Here is a 24,338-nt window from a genome sequence, read left to right as displayed (position 1 = left end):
TTCAAATGTTCAAATACAGACCAAGGTTTCACTGTACTTTAAAAGACACACTTCAAGCTTTTACTAGACAAGGCAGGTAATGCTCACTTTGCCACATGGTGAATGACGGACGAAAAATTGGTGGGACCGTACAGCTGAACGGACTGGAGGGTTCTTTGGTAGGCTTCCAGAACACCCTGTATGCCTGCACAGTACGGGTCTGTGGGGCTGCCATTGAGGAAGAACTCATGCGACACACGCCCATCAGGTGGCAAGCGTGCTCCAAAGCCCAGAGCAGGAAACATCTTGTCCGAGTCATAGTCCTGGATCACCTCTCCCACTGCCCGAATGGCCATTGCGTATGCATTGGGTCGCACTGGATCCAGGAAGTGCAAGGACGCGGGGTCTCGAGGGTCCCCGTTGGACGCCGTGAAATCCACGGCTACCGTAAAGTGCATCTGCAGCCTACCACAAGCCCCAAAGCAAGACACGGAGAGCATCTCAATGCAACTTCCCAAAAGATGAAATATGTAGGACATCACACCAGGCAGCGTAACAATGCTAAAAGCAAAGCTGGCACACATTTCATTCTTAAAAAAGCAAGTTAATCTGTACAAAAGCCCAGTTGCACAGCCTGTATTTATGTAATATAATACGCAAAGGTTGCACATGCATACACACAATAACCTCTACAAAATGCTAAGATGCTGAAGTGCCATCACAACTACCTCAGCTGTTGATCGAATCTGGTGAAGTTAAACATCATCAATAACTTAGGAAATGGCCTGTAGGCAACAATGTACACAACTTGCTTCCTGTTCTATAAATGATTGTGTGTCCAAAGCGCAAAGTGTGAGATCTCTTGCTTGGTCAGTCGAAACACATGGCGTGATGCTCGAATCAATTGCATCACAGACCGTCGCAATCTCATTCGCTTGGTCTCCCTTCTATTTGAGTTTGACAGGCCAGGGGGAGACAGCATGGGAATAATTTCACTCAGAAGATAAGGCAAACGAACAAAGAGATATTAGGAGACTTGTAAAATGTAATTACTCAGCAAAGCTGTTTGACAGGCAAGTTATGGGGGAAGCACATTCATCCGTTTCCTCCCACACACTTATGGCATCACATTCACATGTTGCGGAGTCGTCGGGAGCTGGCATAGACAGGAGAGAGGTGCACTATGCCTTCTCCCAGTTCTCCCTTGCTCTCACAATGCGCGAACCCTTTCTCACTCCCCCTCCCCCAACCAATTCGCATGGAAGGCATTCGACGCACGAGGAGGACATTCTCCTTGTAAAGGTAAAAAGGTATATAACAGCATCACTGGGGGAGCCTTCCTTTCTCTGACACCCCGACCTTGAACCTGCTGGATAGAGATACCTGCTGCAAGCCATGAGTGACTTCATTTGCCAGACTATCACACACAATGAGGGAAACCTAGTTATTACTTATTAAAGAGTGGACTCTGTAATAAGTTCCTTCTGCAAGTGTTCCTTTTTGCTTGTAGCAATAAACATTGTTAGAGTTGACATCGCTGATTGCCTTATTCGCCCGAACCCAATATAGCTGCGATTGCAAGCGCTACGGGTTGGGGAGTACCAAGGAACGACTGTGTGTGGCTAGATGATCTGGAGCTTGCTTTCAGCCCTAGCCTCAAGCAGAACGTACCCCCGCATTTGGTGCAATCAGTGACAAGAGGGTGATTTTATTTACAGGAAAGACAGAGAGGAGCAGGTGTGCTCTACTGGGGAAGTAGGAGCAAAAGTGGTAAAGAATGATGAAGAGGGTTGCAAATGTACATTACTAGGTGGCTCTACTAAAGCCACTGCGCTCATTCCTGTGGCATGCAGGAATTCCAGTAAAGCTTTTGTTGTCCAACTTGCAGTTGACGAAAGTTATGCTCAAATTAGCATTATTGTTATTACTTTTGCTAATATATAACACTTCACTCTTTTGTACAGAGGTGAGAGGGAGAAAGGAAAAAAAAAGCAAAGTTATACAGATATATACAGGGTGTCCCAGCTAACTTGGACCAAGATTTAAAAGATACCCAAGAGCTCTAGAGAATTCTTACCGACTGCATAGTAGCCGTAGTCATGTGTACTTACGGTCAGTATTTTTTTCATCACAAAGTATTAATTAATTACTTTTAATTAGTGAACGTTTTAATTACTGCTTGAATCGCAAACATATCAATTACAAAGTTGTAGAGCACCTTAAATTACCTCCGAATCAAGCATTTATTTCATGCTGAAGTGGTCCTGGTTGCTTTTTCCCAGAAAAAACAAAAGCCCGCGAATTATGAAATGGATGCGCACTCGCATGCCGCTACTCAAGCACCTACAAGAAACCACTGAAAGATGTACGGCTGCATTCTTTTATCGCCGCATTGTACAAGGCTCCGCTACGCTTATCAATGCGTCAGCGGCGTGTTCTCTTGATGCCGTGACTATCAAATAGCATAAAGCCCTGTATCGAGCTGCCGCTGCTAGTAATGCCGTGTATCCGTGGCTATTCGCCTGGGAGTGCTTGAGTAGCGGCGCGCGAGCGCGTATCTATTTCGTATTTTGGATGTTTCGCGCGCTTTTGTTTTTTCTAGGAAAAACCAACAAGACAAAGCTGAGCACTAAACAAATGCTTGATCTGGAGGTTATTTGAGGTGCACAACAACTTTGTAATTGATATGTTTGCAATTCAAGCAATAATAAAAAAGTTCACTAATTAATCGTAATTAAGTAATACTTCGTGATGAAAAAAATTCTGGCCATAAATACTTACAACTACGGCTACTATACAGTTGGTACGATTTCTCTAGAGCCCTTCGGTATTTTTAAAATCTTGGTCCAAGTTAGCTGGGACACCCTGTGTGTGTGTGTGTGTGTGTGTGTGTGTGTGTGTGTGTGTGTGTGTGTGTGTGTGTGTGTGTGTGTGTGTGTGTGTGTGTGCGCGTGTGTGTGTGTGCGTGTGTGTGTGTGTGCGTGTGTGTGTGTGTGTGAACCCGGCGTCGGCGAGACAGATAGTTGTACAAGATGGCGTGCAAAAACTCAAGCCGGCGTCCTCAGCCTGGACTTCTTCAGCGCCTGCCTCTTGCCGAGTGCGTGTTACAGTCACAACTTCTTTCTCAGCGCTGGCTCACAACACCTAGCAGCATTATTCCCCTGCCAAAAGAAAAGCATCGACCCGATGCTCACTAAACTAGAAAGTGGAAGTTGTGTGGGATCAGGTTGGCGCCGCCTTAACGCACGAAATACGGTTTGAGGCGAATAACATGCACTATCTCTGAGTGGTGCTGTCGATGCCGAGGCGACGTGGCACTGTTGGGAATGGCCTCATAGTTCCCCTCACTAACATGGCATATCACTTTGTAGGGTCCAAAGTATCTGCTAAGCAGCTTCTCAGACAACCCCTGGCGACGGATTGGAGTCCACACCCAGACTTGGTCACCTGGCTGGTACTCGACTTGCCGATGTCGAAGGTTTTAGCGTCGCATGTCTGTACTCTGCTGCTTCGTGATGTGTATGTGCGAGAGTTGACGAGCTTCCTCTGCGTGTTGAGTAAATTGCTCAGCGTTGGAAGTGGTGCGTCGGTGTCGTGCAGGAGTATACCATCTAGCATGGTCTGGACCCGGCGCCCGTAGACCAGACGGAACGGTGTGAATCGTGTGGTTTCCTGAATGGCGGTGTTGTATGCCAATGTAACGTACGGCAGGACTTGACCCCACGTTTTATGCTGGACGTCTACATACACAGACAGCATGTCAGCAATGGTTTTGTCTATAACGTTCCGTCAGTCCGCTGTTCTGCAGATGATAGGCAGTTGCCTTGCGATGCTGCATGCAGCTCAGCTCGAATATGTCCTCTATCAGTTGGGCTGTGAAGGCAGTTCCTCTGTCGGTGATGACATGTGATGGAGCACCATGTCTGAGGACTATGTGATCGAAAAAGAACTGGGCAACTTCGTAGGCCGTGGCATGTTGTACAGCTTTCGTCTCGGCGTAGCGTGTTAGATAGTCCGTGGCGACTATGATCCACTTGTTTCTGCTGGCTAACAAGGGAATGAGTACCAAAAGATACATGCTGATTTGATCAAACGGCGCGCTAGGTGGTGCAATGGGTTGTAAGTAACCCCCCGCACTTCAAAGACTGCGATTTCCTGCGTTGACACTCACGGCAGCTTTGCACGTAAAGCTTCACCGTGGTAGAAAGCCTGGGCCAGTAGTACATCTGGTGTACTCTTGCAAAAGTACGTGAAAATCCTAAGTGTCCAGACGTGAGCTCATCATGGTAGGTTTGGAGAATGTCATCACGGAGGGTGGCAGGTACGACCAATAGATACTCCTTGTCGCTGGCACTTGAGTTTTTCTTGTAGAGGACACCCTTTCGGAGGCAGAACGTCGAGAGACTGCGAGAAATATGTTGTGGGATTGTAACATTCATGGCTTCTAGGTGATCGATGAGGGCGCATTTCGACGTCCTCACACTGCCATATGATCAGGTCAGATGCGGTGAGGGCCCCAAGGAATGCGCCGTCTTCGTCCATGTCTTTATCGCAAGTTTTGACGGGAGCGCGCGACAACGTGTCCGCATCTTCGTGTTAGCGGCCCTATTTGTAGACGATGGTAACATAGAACTCCTGCAGACGGAGACTCCATCAAGCAAGTTGCCCGGACAGGTCTCGTAGGTTGGCTAACCAACACAAGCAATGGTGGTCTGTCACCACCTTGAAAGGGCGACAGTAGAGATAAGGCCGAAATTTCATGATGGCCCACACAACCGCTAGACACCCTTTCTCGGAGGTGGAGTAGTTGATTTCGGCGCATGAAAGGGTGCGACTGGCGTAAGCGACCACTCGCTCAACGCCTTCCTGGTGTTGAACGGGTACAGCACTAAGACCAATGTTGCCTGCGTTGGTATGCACCTCGGTGTCAGCGTCCTCGTCAAAGTGAACGAGGACAGGTGATTCTTGCACGCGCTGCCGTAACTTGGTGAAAGCTGCATCCTGCTCATCCGTCCAAACGAAGGGTGTGTCTTTTCACATGAGGCATATGAGTGGTTCGGCGATCCGGGAGAAATTAGCGATGAAGCGACAATAGTATGCACACAGACCGAGAAAGCAGTGTACTAGTGGCATTCATGGTAAGGTTTGTAAAAGTGCACCCAAGACAAGGACAACAGAAGGAATAAAACGACGACATGGCGCTGTGTTATCGTGGCATATCAAGTCTACGAAAACACAAAAACTCCATCCTTAATGAAGTCTACAACCTTCTATGCTCAGCATACATGTCGAACCAAATAATTGTTCTTTGTTGGGTGCCTGGCCATAGAGGCATAGAGGGCAACGTAGCTGCTGATAAAAGGGCTACATGGGTAGCTTTTTGTGATACAAACATTAATATACCTGTACTGTACACACACCTTAAGCCATTTTTACAATATAAACTACGGAAATATTGGCAGGGGCAGTGGGACATTCAGGTATCCAACAAACTGCACCTAATCAAACCAAAAATAGGGAACTGGATCTCAGAGAAAACAACAAGACAGCAGGAAGTACTACTCTGTAGATTAAGAATTGGACACACCTATAGCACTCACTCGTATATTATAAACGGAACTAACCCTCTGACATGCACTAGGTGTGGCAGTAGACTCACAGTCCTTCATGTTCTCGTTCAGTGCTCATTATGAGAAGAGGAGAGAAAGAAGTTCTTCCCTTCCTTATACCTTCATAATATACCTTTGCACCCAGTCTTTTTTATAGGAAATGACCCTCCATTTAATTTTATATCAGTACTCAAGTTCTTAGAAGAAATGAGTACCATATAAATCATTTGGAGAGGCTATTTGTAGCACAGCCTCTGCTTAGAGGCTGTAGCTGCATTGCAGTCACTTACAGAGCACATGCCTCGCAGCCCTTCTGCTGAAGAGCTCTGCAGAGACACTAGTGCTGCTATAAATTAACACATTTCAGTATCTAATCCTTCACAACATACTTTTACATCCATAGCACTCACTTTCCATTGACATTATTTTAACAGGTACATATTTTACACCATATACAGCGAATATTTTAGGCCAATATACAGCCACTTGATTTCCGACACATTCAACTATTCTCATTGCCATTAATCACCAAATGTCATGACGCTCTTTGGCCATTTCTAGCCCTTGCGCTAAAGAATAATATTTATCATCAAAGCAGCGTACTGCTCTCTTGTCATGAAGAGTCGGAAAAGCAGCAACAGCAGATGTTTTGTCTAGGTCAGGCCGAACGCCATCAGCGTTCAAGACAGGCCCAAGAAACTTCAGCTCTTCGTAACCGAGGTGACACTTTTCTGGCTTTCGAGTAACATTAGCGGAGCAGAGCGCCTCAAGTACCGCTTCTAAACGCTTCAGATGATCTTCGAACGTCGCTGCAAACACGACGACGTCATCTAAGTATACTAAAGAACTGTGCCACTTCAGACCCGTCAGACCAGTGTCCATCATTCTCTGGAATGTGGCTGGTGCAGAAGACAGGCTGAATGGAAGTACTTTAACTTCGTACAGTCCATCCAGGGTAACAAAGGCAGTTTTTTCGCGATATCGTTCGTGAACTTCGATTTGCCAATAACCGCTCTTAATATTTATGGATAAAAAATACCTGGTTCGCCACAGTCGATTTAATAAATCATCGATCTGCGGAAGCGGATAAAACTCTTTTTTTGTGACGTTTTCAACTTTCTATAGTCAACGCAGAACCGAAGCGTTCCGTCTTTCTTTTTGACAAGGACGACCGGCGACGACCAAGGGCTTTGGGATGGTTGTATGATGTCATCGTGAAGCAATTATTTCACTTGTGCATTAATCACGTTGCGCTCTTTCGCAGATAAGCGATAAGGCAGTTGTCGTATGGGACAAGAATCGTCATACGTGATTATTCGGTGTCTCGTCGTGGGCGTCTGGCATACCTTAGAAGATGTGAAGCACTCCTTGAACCGAAGTAGCAACTCCAGATACAACTCGCGCGGCGCTTTCTGCCTTTACTCCGAAAGCTCTGAATTGATGTCGATATTGCTGAGTGTCTGAGCTGGGTTGTCCTTTGTCATAGACACAAAGCATTCAGCAATGTCTGCTACGGGCTCAGCGAAAGCGATAGTAGTACGACAAAATAGGTGCCGATGTTCCTGGGTGAAATTCGTCAGGAGGAGCACAGAACGTCCACCTCGAAGCATAATGAGACTGCGGGCTGCACATACATCATGAGCCAGCATAAGAGAGGAATCGCCCTCTGCAACTGCTTCGCCGTCACGCAGATTGTCGCATACGACCACTACCAGGACACTTGCGCGTTGTGGTAAAGTTACACTGACGGCGTAAACCCGAAGCATGTTACGTCAGCAATTGTCGTGGCTGTTCGCTGCTCTTTCTGTCGAAAAAGTCATTGTGCTCTCCCGGAGGTCTATAATGGCACCATACTCTCGCAGAAAGTCGATGCCCAAGATGAGGTCCAGAGAATAATCGCGGAGTATAAGGCAGCTGGCTGGAAAAGTAGACCCACAAATTTGTACTCTGACCGTGCACATGCCCAACGGTGTTACGATATGCCCGCCAGCAGTACAAATTTGCGTTCCAGACCAAAGCGTGATAACTTTTCTAAGTTCCATCGCTAGTTTTCTGCACAATATTGAGTAGTCGGCACCTGTGTCCAATAACACACTAACGTGGTAGCCGTCGAGCACGACAGGTATGTCTAGCGAGAGTCTGTCGCAGAGCTTGGCTGCTGTTGTCGTTAAATCGTGCTGAATAGACCGTGCTCGTGTCAATGGGAGGTCTTCGGAAGGGCAATTATCAGCGGCCTCGCCCCCGAAGGTCGTTGTTCTTAGTTTTCCCGGCGAGGGCTTGGCGATTGTTCCTGCGCTGCCATTGGAGGGCTTCTATGAGCTGGGGAAGATCGCATGGGGGACAGCGAGCGCGACTGCCGCCGCGGGAACAGTGGCATACTCTGCTGGTTCAGGTATTCTTCAATCTCCCTAGACCTTTCGCCATATCTGGGCCTTGATGAATCTGTGGCAAAACCTTGCAGTCCGAGGCGGCGGTATGGGCACTCACGGTATATGTGGCCGGCTTCTCCACAGTGATAGCACAGAGGCCTTCTGCCCGGGGTACGCCAGACGTCAGATTTCCTTTCGAGTGGGTGCCGATCCTCCATACCTTGGATCGGTTGCACTGATGGGAGTGGCAGGACGTATGACGCGGCGTAAGACATGGCGGGGACGAAATGGGTCAGAGCGGGGACAGGGACTCGCCCCAAAACTTCCACATACGTTGGCCGCTGCAACTGTACGGTCACAGGCAGCGCATTGCTGCTTGGAACGGAACCTTGGATCGCTTGCTGCACTTCATTTCTCACAAGGGCAGAAATGGAACCCAGTGTGGGCTGAGGCAGGCAGCTGAGCCGTTGAAGTTCATCATGCACCACAGAGTGGATAAGGTCTGGGAGAACGTCCACGTTTCCAAAGGCAATCGCATCCGTCAGTTAAGCAGCATTCGCGTGCCTGTCATACGGAGCTGAGTGCTGGTCCAAAGGTGAAGTAGCTTTCAATTGCCTTTCATAGAAAGCTGAGTGCTGGTGAAGCATCTTTTCCATCGTGGGGGCTTCGGTCAAGAATTCAGCCACTGTCTTCAGCGGGCTTCGAACAAGGCCAGCAAATAGCTGTTCTTTAACTCCCCGCATTACATGGTGCAGCTTCTTTTTCTCTGACATGGTTGGGTCCACCCGATGGAAGAGGTGTGTCATATCCTCAACGCATGACGTCATGCTCTCATTTGGCACATGAATGAGGGATTGGAGCACCCGTTCGGCTCGGTTGCGGCAATCAGCACTGGTGTATATCTCCAGCAAGGCACGGCAAAACTCGAGCCACGATTTGATGAGCCCTTCTCGGTTCTCATACCAATTGCGAGCACTGTCCTCCAAGCTGAAGTAGACGTTTCTCAACTTTTCCGCGTCGCTCCATTCGTTTATCTCGGCAACGCGGTCAAACTGGGCTAACCAGTCTTCTAGATCTTCGAAGATATCCCCGTGGAACACTTTTGGCACTCGATTTAGCAGCAGGTACTGGGAGTTGCTGCTGTGGCCGTACCTTGCCTAATGGTTGGTAGAGACGTCAATGTTCCTTCCATACCGGTCCATGGGGGTGTCGATGTTGTTGCGGAGAGATGATCTTGTTGCGGAGAGATGATCTTGTTGCGGAGAGATGATCAAGCTCCGGAGGCAATCCTCGGATTTTCCTGCTGGCCTGGTGAACAGGTGTATTCACTAGTATGGGACTGGTACTCCTGCTACCAGGAGGGGTTTGTGGCATCGGATGAACCGTACCCCGCACCTCCACCAGTTTTGTCCCGAAAAGACAATTGATGATGTACCCGGCGTCGGCGAGACAGACAGTTGTACAAGATGGCGTGCAAAAACCCAAGCCGGCGTCCTCAGTCTCCACTTCAGCGCCCGCCTTCTTCTTCTTCAGCGCCTGCCTCATATATATATATATATATATATATATATATATATATATATATATATATATATATATATATATATATATATATATATATATATATATATATATATATATATATATATATATATATATATATATATATATATATATATATATATATATATATATATATATATATATAAAGTAGAACTATGTCTATTTGGTGTAAAGCACAACAGACACACATAACACAGTACTATTACAGTAAAATCTCATTGATACAGTACTGCATATAGGTTTTTCAAGACAATACGTTTCTTTTTCTTTTCCTAGTCAACGTCACACAGGAGCGGTGTATTTTCATAAGTTATTGCGATTGCATTTTCACCTGAAATTGGATAATACTGTTGCGGCGCAACCCAGAGGGGCACCAGTCAGAAGATGATTTGACGTGTAGGGGTGGAATTAGTCTCGACAGCTATCTTGTTCGTGTATTTTGTGTATAACTGATGAGCTATGTCAATGCTGCTAAATAAAAGTGCGTTGGCTGCGGTTTATGTGGCGTCAAGTGATGCTGCTCTGCATATGGTGTTATGTGCAGCAATGTCATTCGACTCCACATGAATCTTTACTATTGAGTTTGTCACTGATTATGCCTATTTTCTTACTTTTTGGAGCTTGCTTTGGATAATACACTTTATTTTCCAATTCCCCTGAAGATCGTATCAACGAGACTTCACTGTAAAGGGTTCTTACAGACAGAAAATGCAAAAATTAACGAACTTACATCCTATGAAGATCCAGAAAACAGAAAATTTCGCAAAACCTGCTGCCAAAAAATTACTGGGTGCATTTTTTGGCTAAGCAGGCACACAAACCTCTGTAATAGGTAAGCAGAGCTAAGTAGAGTTTGGATATCATGTGCTCCCTTAAAAAAAATAATGGCATACCTACCTCAAATTTCCTAAGCATGTATGCTTTGTAAAAAATTGAAAGCCACTAAGCAAGTAACAAGACTTCTGCCTGCTCATGCAGCAGGGTTCTTGTAGAACACTTGGCAAGTTCTGGAGAGTAAAGAATGACTTCCCTCTTAATTACAGGAGCTTTCAAGCAGGCAAAATTCTAGAGGACCCTACTACGCAGCCTGACAACAAGTTTGAATACAAGCATGGTGGATTTGAAACTTTCACGAAAAAACTGTAGCATAACAACGATGTTACCCACTCATAGAGGAGAAGTCTTAATCAAATGGCTCTGATTTGCTCTGTTTCATGCAAGGTCACATCATGCAGACAAGTACATGCACCTATTCCTGATCTATAAGTGTACAACTAAATGCACTCACCCACCCTGGATGTAATCAAGGAAAGTGGCCTGCTCCCTGACTGTGAATGAAATGAGCTTCACCTGCAAGTGCACACGATGGGACTCAACATATGGACGCAGGGGCACAGCCAGGGCACATGCCCCCTCCCCACGCCCCTCTTCCACCAAAAAGAATGCCTGGGTACGGCCCTGCATGGATGCCCTATCTTGTAGCCACAAATAACTCACCACACCAGAGTTTTTGTAGCTCTTTTTCTTGGCCTGCTTCTTCTTGTTAATCAGCTGAAAGAAACAATTTCCAGGTGTGAGAAAAGCCTCTAGCAGGTCGGATATAATGCACATCACTGCAAGGTCATGGCATCCTGCTGTGTCACTAACTCAGCAAAGTTGCACTGCTATGCCAGATGTCACCAGCCTGTTACGTCTAAGCTGCATTCCCATCTACACTCCAGCCATTACTCCTTGCCAGTTGCAAAATGGCAAACCACACCATTAAGTGTTAATGGTGCCGCATGTCTTGTATTGGACATAAAAGTACACTTTAGTTGACACTGTGTCCAGGGTGTCAGAACAAATTGTTTTTCATTCTGGTTTTAAGCTTCGTTCTACAGAAAAAAGTTGCATGCTGGTTATGCTCCGGAGCAAAACAAAAATTATTCGTATGGTTCATGATGGTTTTGGTTCGCATGCAAAAATTTTCAAAGCAAAGTAACGATAAAAACGGTATTTATTTTTCTAAATAAGCAAATAATGAATTTTGAGATCATACTCAGTGCCTTGAGTCAAGGTACTGAGCACGATCTCAGCAGCAGTGCATCATCAAGTGTACTCGTTGAAGTGCGAGACCGCTGTTCTGATAAAACGAACTTGAACGAACATAAACGAACAATAAAACTTCACTAACAAGACGTTCTACCGATAGAAAACAAAATGATAAGCTCTTCAGTGCGCAAGCGCTGGGTTTTGCTACGATGCCAATCTGCTAGTGCGCCAAGTGGCAGGCTTAGATTAGTGGAGCGCTCGATCGGCTATTGCTCGCACTACCTCGCCTGAGATACGCGCTTAAGTGGACCCATGGGGTATGTTGGTTGTTTAGGATTGCCGACTTTCCTCTTCAACCAAAAACCAATAAAAGATATTTCGGTTTCACTCTAAACCAAAATAATAAATAACATTTCAGTTAAGGTTTTGTTCTGGCCAAAAGTATCGTTCTTTTTTGTTTTTATTTTCGTTCCGTTTCGACAGATTGACCATGACACAAAATCGTGTTTCCACTTCTGAATGTGTAAAATGCCTTAGGTCAGCTATGTACTGATGGTTTCCTATGCGAGAACCTTCTCTATAAAACCCTACAGCTCCAATGATATCATAAACAACATCTAGCACTCGTGCCTGAAACAGACTGATTCACCAACTGGATTCATGACATTCGTGAAGACTGACCAGATGACCTAGCTAGAATAAGCTTCTTTTCTCAAAAGTGGTGCTTGGGCTGATCTGGTAGAAAACACAATGTGGGCTCCTTTGCAAGACTGCTGTACAAAAAAAAAACAAAGAAAAGAAAATCACTGTATTTAAAACGCCAGCAGATCTCTTGTCCTGTGGGAATCAATGTTATGCAAAGCAGTGTGTGGCCAGCATACCAAGTTAACGAAACGACCATGAGAGCATCAAGACGTAGACAGCTCTTTCATGACCTGCATGAGACGCATGTCATGACCTATCATTTATGTTCGTCATGCACTCTTGTCATACTATACCAGTTTTGGTACATACCAAGTTAATGAAACGACCATGAGAGCACAATGCATTGGCGGGCTAGTTGGCGCGAATCCATGAATACTTTGTTTAGCGCAAAGCAACACACACAAGAAAGACGACACCCCCCCCCCCCCCCCCAGGTCAAGGTGCTACTCTCAACTGACATTTTATTGCGTCACTCCTTTCTAGAACAGCTGAAATTAGAGAAACATGCGCAGTGAGCACCAAGCGGTGGAGCCACCAACATCTGATCCCAAGAGTGCACTCATGCGACAGAACCCAAAAAACCAAATTCAGCGCTGTACAAGGTTAGGGAAAGCACACTAATGCACTGTGACCCCAATGACTGAATGAAGAATGCTTCCGATAATTCTCGGGCAGTGGTGTCACCGCTCTTTTTCAATCTCGTGGTATCACGAAACATGGGTTAGCACTTGCATATTTTACAATGCTGAGCCAAATGGGAACCTGTGCCTGTTGGTATGGATCGCTCATGTTCTCTAAGGCGCTCGTTAACACAGCGGCCTGACTGCCCTACATACACTTTGCCACATGACAAGGGAATCTTATAAACCACACCGACGCTGCAATCTACAAACTTCGCGTGGTTCCTTTCACAATCTGTTTTTTTACTTGTTTTACAAATACGGCTGCACAACATCGACAGTTTCTGAGGAGCGGAAAACACTACCGGAATTCAGTATCTAGTGGCGACATTCTTTAGATCGTGAGCCACTCTGTGGCAGTACGGCACAACTTCAGGCCTCTTCTTTTGTGTGATGCACTTACTTTTGTGCCGCTTCCCTCTCAGTTTCTAAAGCAATACCTCTGAGACTGACGTCACCACCACACTTGGGTAACCAGCAGCCTGCAGCCTATTTAACTGTGCAATGAAACTCATGTTCGCAGAGTGATGACAAGATTTCATTAAGGAAGATTCTAGACACATCAAAGCAATGGCACGTTTCACAGTCTGAGTGCGCAGACGCGTAAGGTAAAAGTTTCTTACGTGCACGTGGCAAATACATCCAACAGGCGTGGCCTGTTTGTAAGGATAGCTGCAAATCTAAAAACTGGAGTTTACCGTCCCTAGATAGCTCATGTGTGAAAGTTAAAGCTTTGCCATTGTCATTGAACAGAGTTAAAATGTCAGCTACCGTAACGGTGCATTCGTTGTTAGTCTGTTTTAACACAACAAGAAAATCGTCAACATATCTAAAAATTTGAACTGAGTCATTGTTTAAGACACTCTTAAGAGCGCGGTCGACAGACGATAAAAAGATATTACAAAGAGCAGGCACCACACATGAACCAATACACACACCATTTTCTGGATAAAAAGGTTATTTTCGAACCGGATGAAAGTTGCACTTAAATAAAATTCAAGAAGGGACATGAAACTTTCCGAGGACAAACTGGTCGCATTGCGAAAATCTACCTCGCCACTTTCTTCTATGCACGTCATCGCACTGCGAAATAGCTCATCATGCGGTATTGAATAGTAAAGATCTTCGACGTCAACAGAAAAAATGTCAGCTACTGAATGGTTGTCTTCCAGAAAGGAAACAACATCGAAAGAATCCTTTATGCCATAAGGATCGTCAATAGTTAAATGCCTCAACTGATATTGCAAAAAGTGGCTAACCAAAACCTGCCAACAGTTGTTTTCAGTCACTATTGTACGCAAAGGCACATCCGGTTTGTGTGTTTTTGCAGTGAAAAAAACTTCTAGAGCCAGTACCTTACATTGTTTTGCATCTTTCACAATCTTGGTGAGGCCTATATTTTCCAACAAAGAAATGGCTTTGCGTTTTACCTTCTGAGCTTTCTCATTTGCCAGAATGAAGTTCTTGTTGACAGCCTGAATGGATTTTTTGTTGAAGACCGCAGATGGAGCTATCACAAAACAGCCCTCTTTGTCACTCAGTAAAGCCGAAGTTCATTGTCTCTAAAGAAAGAAACTGTTCTTTTGATCACAGCTGTCGAAGGTGGCAATGGGGTGGATTGCCTTCGTAGGACCGTCACCAGGAGTCCCCTGGTCTCTACTGCATGCACAATGCAAGCCGCATAGTACATTTTACAGCAGTGTTCAACCCAAAGCCAAGAAGACATTGTCATACAGAACCAGAGTCAAGAAGGCTAGGAAACATAGCTGCACTTGTCAAAACCGCAGCCACTTTCCGCTTTGTGATTTTACTAATGCTCCCACACCATGCATCATGCTTTCAAAAAATGGATGGCACATGCTTTTTTCTTTACTTTGGATCATCTTGTCTTGATCATAAGGTCTGGGAGAAAGCAAATTCTCCTTCTCTAGGATTTTTGTAACAAGCTTTAGCATAGCTTGCCCTAATACCTCGTATATTCTTACAATGCCTGTCCAGTTGTGCCAAAATGAACTAGAGCCAAAGTCTGAAGGCCAGTGACACTTTTCACATCCCTGTCACCGCACAACTTCTGCAACAAGCAGCAATTACAAGTGTCAGAAACAGTCGTCTGGTAGGGCTGGTAGGTACCAAGTGCGAATCTGGCTACCGCTTTCGGACAGTGTGGTCCGGGTTGGCGTTCGCACACGCCAAATGGGTTCGGTATAGGTCAGCCAATGATTCGAAAACAAGGAAGGCACGGCCGGTGCCGAATTCGCAACCGCCCGTTATCAGCTTGGAACACATCTCGGTGACTTCTAATTGAGGCGGAGTGTGCGCACCATCGTGTAAGGGGCATTAAACCTCGCTTCTGGCTCTCGCTTCCGAGGTGCGAGTGGTTCCAATAAACTGGTTCCATGAGCATGTACGTAAACGATTTGAGAGCCTAACTGCACCGCATATATTGAGACGAGCATGTATTGACGCCCTCCATGTGACTCTCCACTTAAGTACAACCCTGTAAGGCCCCATCTATCATATATGCTAAACAGGTTTGATACTTTGAAAATCACATTTAAGCATGGGAAACAATGCACAGCCTATAATGGTACGCAGGATAAAGTTCTCAGCAATGGACAGCTAGGAAGACCTATTACTAATTAATTGCTATACTAATGATGTTATAACTCAAATAACATTTCCATTTTTTTTTGTACAGATGTGCTCCCCATGGCTAGAAATAAAGGTGAACAAGTAGTTCTAATTTTACCTGATGTGGAACAGTGTTTAGGAATTACAGGGACGACTGGGACAGCAGTGTATCAAATCCGGGAGGCTATGTCCACGGTAATATGATGTCGCAGCTAATGGTAAATTCAACATCCCTAAATTTTTTGAACTCTACACTGCTAGATGGATGCAAATTATTAAATGAATCAGGTTATTCATGCTGCTTATTCCATTGTTATGCATTTTGCTTTTTTTCAATGGGAAGCAAACTACCAGGCATTCCACATCTTCATTCACATTCACTCGCTTTTATTTGACGTTAGTGCCACATAGCCACTTTTGATCACAATCAAGCCCGATCCAAATCAAAATTCTCGACCGTGATTGGCTCCCTCCTGCAGCTTACACAAAGGAGCCAATTGCAACAGAAATTTTCAATCCAGATCGGGTTTGATCGTGATCAAAAGTGCACCGTGTGACACCCGTATAATGTTAAGGTGTTGGCAAGCAGAAAATGGAGAACACGTCGAATGCTTCACTTGTTCAGGCTCATCAGTCAGCTGACTCAAGATGCCCAGTGTACACTGCATCCGCTACCCTAAAAATCCTACTGAGGGCCTCATTCCCCGTATTTCAAGCTAGGCAGCCCTGGTACTACGTACCTTGTACTCATTTGCTGGGCCTGGTCCCTGGGAAAGGGTGCGCACGTTGGTGTGGAACTCCCCGATGAGATCATGGCTGGAAGACATGCTGGGATGCAGCACAGTGTGCAATAAGGCTGAGCATAAGGCAGGTGGATGCAGAGGACACTCACCCTCCATCGAGATCCCAGTCGTAGCAGGCCACCCGAAGAGTCCGGTCATCATCACCGCCACTCAGCTGACGCATCTGGATGGTAAAGGGTCGCCATGTTGGATTCAGGTTCCTTTTGACCACCTCAGTGCGGAACACAGTCGTGTAGCTGTTGTCCTCGCTGATGCGGCAGAACTCCAGGAAAGGGTCAGACTTTCCGAACCAGTCCTTGCTGTCTAACTTCTTTCCCTGCCACTGCATGTCAATCACCCGCTGAGGAAAAAACAGTTGGCAATGAATTATGGCTAGTTCATGTTTTTTAATGATATGTGGATGCATACATACAGATAGGTGTTATGAGTCCACTTGACAGGCTCTCCCCTACCCAACTCTCCCATACATAGAGGTAAGAATACATTGAGTACAAATAGGAAAAAATTTAAAAATTAACCACTGTGCCCATATTTTAGTAACAATGTTTTCCATTTTCCAGACAGACTGAGCACAGTGATGCACATTAAAGTGTATTTTGGAGACTAAACAAGGAACATTTAGAAGAAAGTCCACATTAGTGCCTGCACAAATGGGCACCCATGTGATGCCTCGCAAAGAAAAAGGTGCAGGGCAGGGAGCATGCCATGTTTTTCCCCAAATAACAGTTTAGTGTCAAGGTGTACTTCCATGGAAATAGGGTTGACATTGCGTTTCTTATCCATCAGGTTAAATCAAATCTCTCTTTCACCTACTTCAGTGGTAGTAAACTCAAAATTATCACACTGTTGCAGCACTTTAATAATACGCATCATGCCTTATTAAGGTTGCAATGCATTAATTTATTACACTATGTCAAACTTAAAAGGCAGCTGGTTATTTTTGTGGCAACCAGAAGTGGCCTAACTTGTTGCATGTGCCAGCAACTCAAAACAGGAATGAAGTTTGAAAATGTAATCCTTACAGCTGTATATTGTTGTGCCCATGCTTATTTTGCCCACATTTACAGTTGAACCCAGATATATCGAATTGGAAAGGGATACCAAAAAAGTTCTATATATAGGGAATTCGATATATAAAATAAAAATATTATACAAATTTAAGCAAAGCATGTTTGGGTTTGACTGTAGTACAAGTTTAGTAGGAATGAGTAGCAAATGTGTAATTTTGGAATCAACAATTGTTACAAGTAGTTGTGTTATAACTATAGACTACAGCATAATATTTAAAGAAAGTTTCTGTATTAGGAATACATCTATTCTGGCCACTACCTGCTTGCCTATATTTTGTGCTTTCTCCCTCGACATTCACTTACACTCAGTGCCATCAAGATGTTAGCAGCCACTCGTGACAATAAAACAAAATTACAATAATTAACAAACGGGCTTACCTTGCAGTCAAGTACCTCTTCAACAGTTACTGAAATCAAAAGACACAAGCCGTTTGGTGGTCACATTACTGGGCACTTCCCAAGGGTTTAGACTCACATAAGATGGTGCCACAGTCACCAGAAAGTCCCCTGAAAGTGGATGAGGTATAGCTTTCAAATGTTTACTCAAGCAACAAACAAACTTCAAGTAAGGCAGTTATTTCTGTGTTTAAAGAGATTCGGCAACAGTGTTGCATCAACTATAAAAGCGTGTATAAACATAGTCGGGGCAGTACTTTATCACTGCTGTATAGAAAACAGGGTCTGTCCCTTGCATTTGTCCTATCTCTATGCTGCTCCTCTATTTAGCTGATCCACCAAAGCACAAAAATACAGCCTGATTGAAAAGCAGGCTATATTATATAGATTCACAAATATGAGAGTTGTGTGCTTTGCCATGCCCGCAACTTCCACATGCTTCACGCTGAGGTAATGAGTTCTGTTCCCACTGGAGGCACAATTTATATTAAGGCAAAAGCCTTAAGTGGCTCAACCCCTCAATACAATGTCCAGTCCAATGGTACACAAACTATCATCATCAGCAATGGCTCATACCTATAAGCAAGCAAATTTGCAATCACTCATCCCTCTCGTAATGCAGAGGCGACAAGCACTCATCAAAAAGAAGTGTACAGTGTATACATTCATTGGAGTCACACATGCATGTACAGAAATGTGACGTCTAGTCAAGCGGTACAAAAAACCCACCTGACCTTCTCAATGGCTCATACCCCCGTAAGCAAGCAAAACATCCAATGGCTCATAAACCCAGTAAGGCTGAGGCTACAAGCGCTCAGCAAAGTGAAGCGAACAGTGCATACATTAATTGAAATCATCCATACAACACACAGAACAGCATAGGTTTCAATCCCCTGCTGAGAGGATGCAACATAAAGTCAAAGAGAAACGTCGTTGCCGTGAGTCTGTCCTCACTATATGAGTATGCGAAGTCGCAGCTAAGTGTCAAAACGAGCCGAGGAAGCCGAAATGCGAAAGCAGCAATGCAACGATGCCAGATGGCACATTACCAAGTGTGCACAGAAGTGCATCATGTTGCCGAATTTTTTCTTCTGCTTTCATTTACATTTTGCTTTATGAAGGATATAAGTTTACTGCAATGTTTACCCCAATACATAATTAATTTTATAGTTCAATAACAAGACAGTTAATTTCCTTCCTGCTTTTCCTTTGTCGGCTTATTATATAGTTGTAGCTTCCACACAAAAACTTTTGCAGGAATGTTTCGGTTTGGATTACCTCACGTGCAAATATTTCAGACATGTCGCAACTCAAGGAAATATTTGTGTCCTGAGGAGCTTGATTTACCCCATAATTCAACTACACAGGGTGGCATATATGAGCACACTTACGTCAGCTGTAGCTTGACCTGTCTTCCCTGGTAGGCAACCAGTTCACCCAACGTGGAAGCGACCTGACCAAGGAAATCCTGTCGCATGGAAACATGGAAACAGTTTATGTGGCAAACTGTACCACCAGGTGATGCCACAACTGATTTTCTGTTGTCGTAGTTGACAAGTATCACTCTTAACTTCTGCTAGCCAGTTGTCATAATTTCACAGCCTATCAATATTGAGCTACCAGATAGGAACAGGATGCTTAAACAAAGAAAAAAAGAATAGATTCTGGCAGCCCATTTAGCTTTCAAACAAAAACCCAGAACCAAGAACACAATGCTCTGTGCACGGAGTTTGCAAGGAGGCTTAACGATAAAAAAATTCCACAGCCGCACGCATTCTAGTGCACAAATAGCAGTGATTAGCGCTGCAATAGTAACTACATTAAAGGCTGCCATAAGGCACGAGATGGCTCGCTATCAATGTCAAAGAATTAAAATTAAATTATGGGGTTCTACGTGCCAAAACCACTTTCTGATTATGAGGCACACCGTAGTGGAGGACTCCGGAAATTTTGACCACCTGGGGTTCTTTAACGTGCACCTAAATCTAAGTACACAGGTGTCTTCACATATCACCGCCACCGAAATGCGGCCTCGGTGGCCGGGATTCGATCCCACAACCTCCCATGCTCAGCAGCCAAACACCATAGCCACTGAGCAACCATGGCGGGTAAATGTCAAAGAATACACCATGAGAAAATGCACAGATATATGGAGACACTGTTCCACACTGGATGTTTGCTTCACTTTGTTAAGCTCACAGATTTCACGCTTTGGTTGCAAATGGTGTAAAATTAATTTTTCGTGCTCCAGTCTCACATACAAGTGGGAAGGGGGAAGGCAGCTGGGGAGGATCAGGTGACAGCAGATTTGTTGAAGGATGGTGGGCAGATTGTTCTAGAAAAACTGGCCACCCTGTATACGCAATGCCTCATGACTTCGAGCGTGCTGGAATCTTGGAAGAACGCTAACATAATCCTAATCCATAAGAAAGGGGATGCCAAAGACTTGAAAAATTATAGACTGATCAGCTTACTGTCCGTTGCCTACAAAGTATTTACTAAGGTAATCGCAAATAGAATCAGGAACACCTTATACCTCTGTCAACCAAAGGACCAGGCAGGATTCCGTAAAGGCTACTCAACAATAAACCATATTCACACTATCAATCAGGTGATAGAGAAATGTGCAGAATATCACCAACCCAAATATAGCTTTCATTGATTACGACAAAGCGTTTCATTCAGTCGATACCTCAGAAGTCATGGAGGCATTACGGAATCAGGGTGTAGACGAGCCATATGTAAAAATACTGAAAGATATCTATAGCGGCTCCACAGCCACTGTAGACCTCCGTAAAGAAAGCAACAAAAGCCCAATAAAGAAAGGTGTTAGGCAGAGAGATACGATCTCTCCAATCCTACTCACAACATGTTTACAGGAGGTATTCAGAGACCTGGATTGGGAAGAATTGGGTATAAGAGTTAACAGAGAGTACCTTAGGAACTTGCGATTCACTGATGATATTGCCTTGCTTAGTAGCTCAGGGGACCAATTGCAATGCATGCTCACTGACCTGGAGAGGCAAAGCAGAAGGGTGGGTCTAAAAATTAATCTACAGAAAACTAAAGTAATGTTTAACAGTCTCGGAAGAGAACAGAAGTTTATGATAGGTAGCGAGGCACTGGAAGTGGTAAGGGAATACATCTACTTAGGACAGGTAGTGACCACGGATCCAGATCACGAGACTGAAATAAGCAGAATGAGAATGGGCTGGGGTGCATTTGGCAGGCATTCTCAGAACATGAACAGCAGGTTGCTATTATCCCTCAAGAGAAAAGTGTTCAATAGCTGTGTCTTACCAGTACTCACCTACGAGGCAGAAACCTGGAGGCTTACGAAAAGGGTTCTACTTAAATTGAGGACGACACCACGAGCTATGGAAAGAAGAATGATGGGTGTAATGTTAAGGGATAAGAAAAGAGCAGATTGGGTGAGGGAACAAACGCGAGTTAACGACATCTTAGTTGATATCAAGAAAAAGAAATGGACATGGGCAGGACATGTAATGAGGAGGGAAGATAACCGATGGTCATTAAGGGTTACGGACTGGATTCCAAGGGAAGGGAAGCGTAGCAGGGGGCGGCAGAAAGTTAGGTGGGCGGATGAGATTAAGAAGTTTGCAGGGACAACATGGCCACAATTAGTATGTGACCGAGGTAGTTGGAGAAGTATGGGAGAGGCCTTTGACCTGCAGTGGGCGTAACCAGGCTGATGATGATGATGATGGTGATGATGATGATGACATGTGAACGATCAGACATTCGTGTCGTGCATACGGGCAAACATATTCGCTAGCTATCCAGTCATGGTGAGTCGGCCTTCCTCGATTTGTCGTGCGACCATCGGCATGTTCTATAAGTAACAATTTGGCTGGCTATAGATTGGTGCATAAAAGGCGCAATAAATGCCCTTGTGATTGTCTGCACTACTGTGTTGTCGTTCCTTTGTCCCTGCTGAGCAAGAGCAAGATCCCTGCTGCATTTGAATATGACACTGGTTAAACAAACTCACATCATTTCAACTTCAGTGTGTGCAACGCTGACTTGAATATCTGGCCTGACGAGACGAAACTTTCAAAGAAAGGTTGACACATCAGCACCATCAGGAGGTATATACAGGGTGTTTCAGTGAACACTTCCAAATTTTTAAAAAATTGCCTGTGGCAGATTGCACAATCCTGGTCCATGAGTTGGTCTACTCGATGAGGCAGACATTACGTGCAAAAAATTGAAATACATGATTGGTCATAATTAACAACATTCACTAATTAGCTTTTTAACTAATTACATTATGGCATATATTCCAATTTACATATTCTAGCGAGTAAGACTGCAAGGCATATCCACTTGAAGAGAAACCATTGGATACGTGTGGATGACACCATTTACGAGATATGTGCCAGCAAACTTGCTGTAAGAATCCACTGTCATTCCACTTACTTCCTTAAAGGGCCCCTCACCAGGTGTGGCCATTTTGAGCTGACAAGTGCAGAGCATACAATGAGCGCCAACGATTGTGTTTGCAAAGTATTACGTCAATACACGCCACAGAATGGTCTGAAATTTCAATCCGAACACCCTTTTCCCTTCTCCTCATGGCCGCTGCGCTACAAGCTGGACGGTGACATACTCGCGTCCCTGCGCCTACGTACTTGGGTCTGCAGTGTGACGTCGCTCGTGGTGACACGCGACTTCAAGAATTATTCAAGGCACCATCTGTTATTTGTGTGATCTGTTGCTTGAATCAATAAATTGAAATTGAAGTTTAGAGAAGTAATAAAACACGCAAACGGAATGACTGCATGTTTTTTTGTTTTACTTCACACCAAAGCAACAGAGATGTACTTCCGCTTCGTCTGCTTGTTCCCACGGTCGTGCTGTCATGTGCGCAGGTACCGAAACTATGCCATTTTCTACCGTGTTGCAGCGTGTGATCATGCTCTGTGATCCACTTGTTCTGCCTCTGTATTCATGTAGCACTGAATTATACCGCTAGTCATGTGACCTTGTGCACAATGCGCAAAATCGTGCACTGCATGAACGGGACAACAGCTCGTGCGCGATGCTGTTAGCGGAAGTGCATAGCGCCCCCCCCCCCCCTCCCGCCCAAAAAAACGAGAAAAAAAAAAAGAATGAAGTCGGGGCCTGTGACGTGTGTCACGCAATCCTTGAGGTCCAGTATGGGAGAATGCAGGGAAGGAATTTTGCTTGCGAAGGCTAGACGGGGCGAATGGAGAGAGTGTCTTGCTTGGCAGTGGAGTATGCTTGCTGAAATCATGGGCACTGAAATATTTCTATCTTAGCTATAATGAGCCGATTTGAAAACTTTTTGTGGCACAACGCTCCCTAGAAGACATGTAACAACTAGCAGCATATCACCAAAATTTGCTATGGGGCCTGGTGAGGGGCCGTTTAACAAAACATTGTTTTGTGTGTAGAAGCACAATAGTAACTGGGACACCAATACATTTCTCCGCAAGGTTCGGAAATTAATATCTTGAAACTGGTGTCATCCTGAGATATTGTTTCAAGCGGACCTGCCTTGCGAACTGCCTGGTTAGAATTTGTAAATTGCAATATATGCCATTCATTCTATCTATAATAGAACTGCAAGCATAAGCACTATGAAATATAACCTCAACTTACCGCCATTAGCTTCTCGCCGTTAAATATCCTGTCTAGCTCTGTTTCATAAATTATACTATCATCCCGTGCTACGAAATGATTTAATTAAGCCACCAATGTATGTTTCTCATCGCATTCATCATTCTCTCGAAGTAGGGTTTGTATTGTGCCACACCAAAAGTCTTTTTCAGTCATCTCTTCCGCGAACATCTGAGGAATGGAACCATCTTCCTCCAGACATTGTTACTATTACTGATAACAAAGCCTTTAAAGTAGCACTAGCTAATATTGTATAAGTAGCAGCTATTTTGTACTCGCCGAATATTATTACTGTCTAGTCTTCCTAACCTGACTTTATGTTCATTTCATTTGTACCTTAGCTAACATTGTATAATATCAGCAATGATTATTTCTTTTTTTTACTGTAACATACTGCATTCTTGTAACCTTTTGAAACTGTTCATACCACTCCCCTCTGCAATGCCCCCTGGCCTTAAGGGTAATACAAATAAATAAATAAATAAATAAATAAATAAATAAATAAGGTAATTAGTTAAAAGCTAATTTATGAATTTTTGTTAATTAGTCAATTATGCATTGCAATTTTATGTGCAAGTAATGTCCACCTCTTCAAGTAGACCAGCACATGGACTAAAATTGTGCTATGTGCCACAGGAAATTCTTTTATTTTTTATTTTTGAAGTGTTTGCTGAAACAGCCTGTATGAACTCCAAGAAAATGCTGCTTTTTCAAGAAGGTAAACACAGACGAAATGCCCATGCAAATGTTGGAGCTGCTGTTCTGAAGTGCTTCACCTTCAAGCATTAATGAACAAACTTTCTTTCTAAGGCACATGTCACTCAAAAGAGGTTAACAT

General features: G+C 44.4%; 1 protein-coding gene across 3 annotated transcripts in view; it reads right to left on the bottom strand.

Annotated features, from left to right (window-relative positions):
* Positions 1–24,338, bottom strand: part of LOC135901409 (copine-8-like) — a 53,364-nt gene that overhangs the window by 10,225 nt on the left and 18,801 nt on the right. For 2 of the 3 annotated variants that reach the window (XM_065431177.2, XM_065431174.2), the window contains exons 5-12: positions 19,228–19,304; positions 17,916–17,947; positions 17,819–17,847; positions 16,460–16,710; positions 16,308–16,395; positions 11,018–11,071; positions 10,809–10,870; positions 88–444 (exon numbers count right to left, since the gene is read on the bottom strand). In XM_065431177.2, the coding sequence (XP_065287249.1) occupies positions 88–444; positions 10,809–10,870; positions 11,018–11,071; positions 16,308–16,395; positions 16,460–16,710; positions 17,819–17,847; positions 17,916–17,947; positions 19,228–19,304 (950 nt within the window). The remainder of the gene's footprint in view (positions 1–87; positions 445–10,808; positions 10,871–11,017; positions 11,072–16,307; positions 16,396–16,459; positions 16,711–17,818; positions 17,848–17,915; positions 17,948–19,227; positions 19,305–24,338) is intronic. The other variant, XM_065431176.2, reaches the window with a different exon arrangement.

This window comes from Dermacentor albipictus, chromosome 6, assembly GCF_038994185.2.
Source record: "Dermacentor albipictus isolate Rhodes 1998 colony chromosome 6, USDA_Dalb.pri_finalv2, whole genome shotgun sequence".
NCBI classification, from domain to species: domain Eukaryota; kingdom Metazoa; phylum Arthropoda; class Arachnida; order Ixodida; family Ixodidae; genus Dermacentor; species Dermacentor albipictus.
The sequence above is the reverse complement of the archived record's forward strand: the minus strand, read 5'-3'. Positions and strand labels throughout refer to the sequence as shown.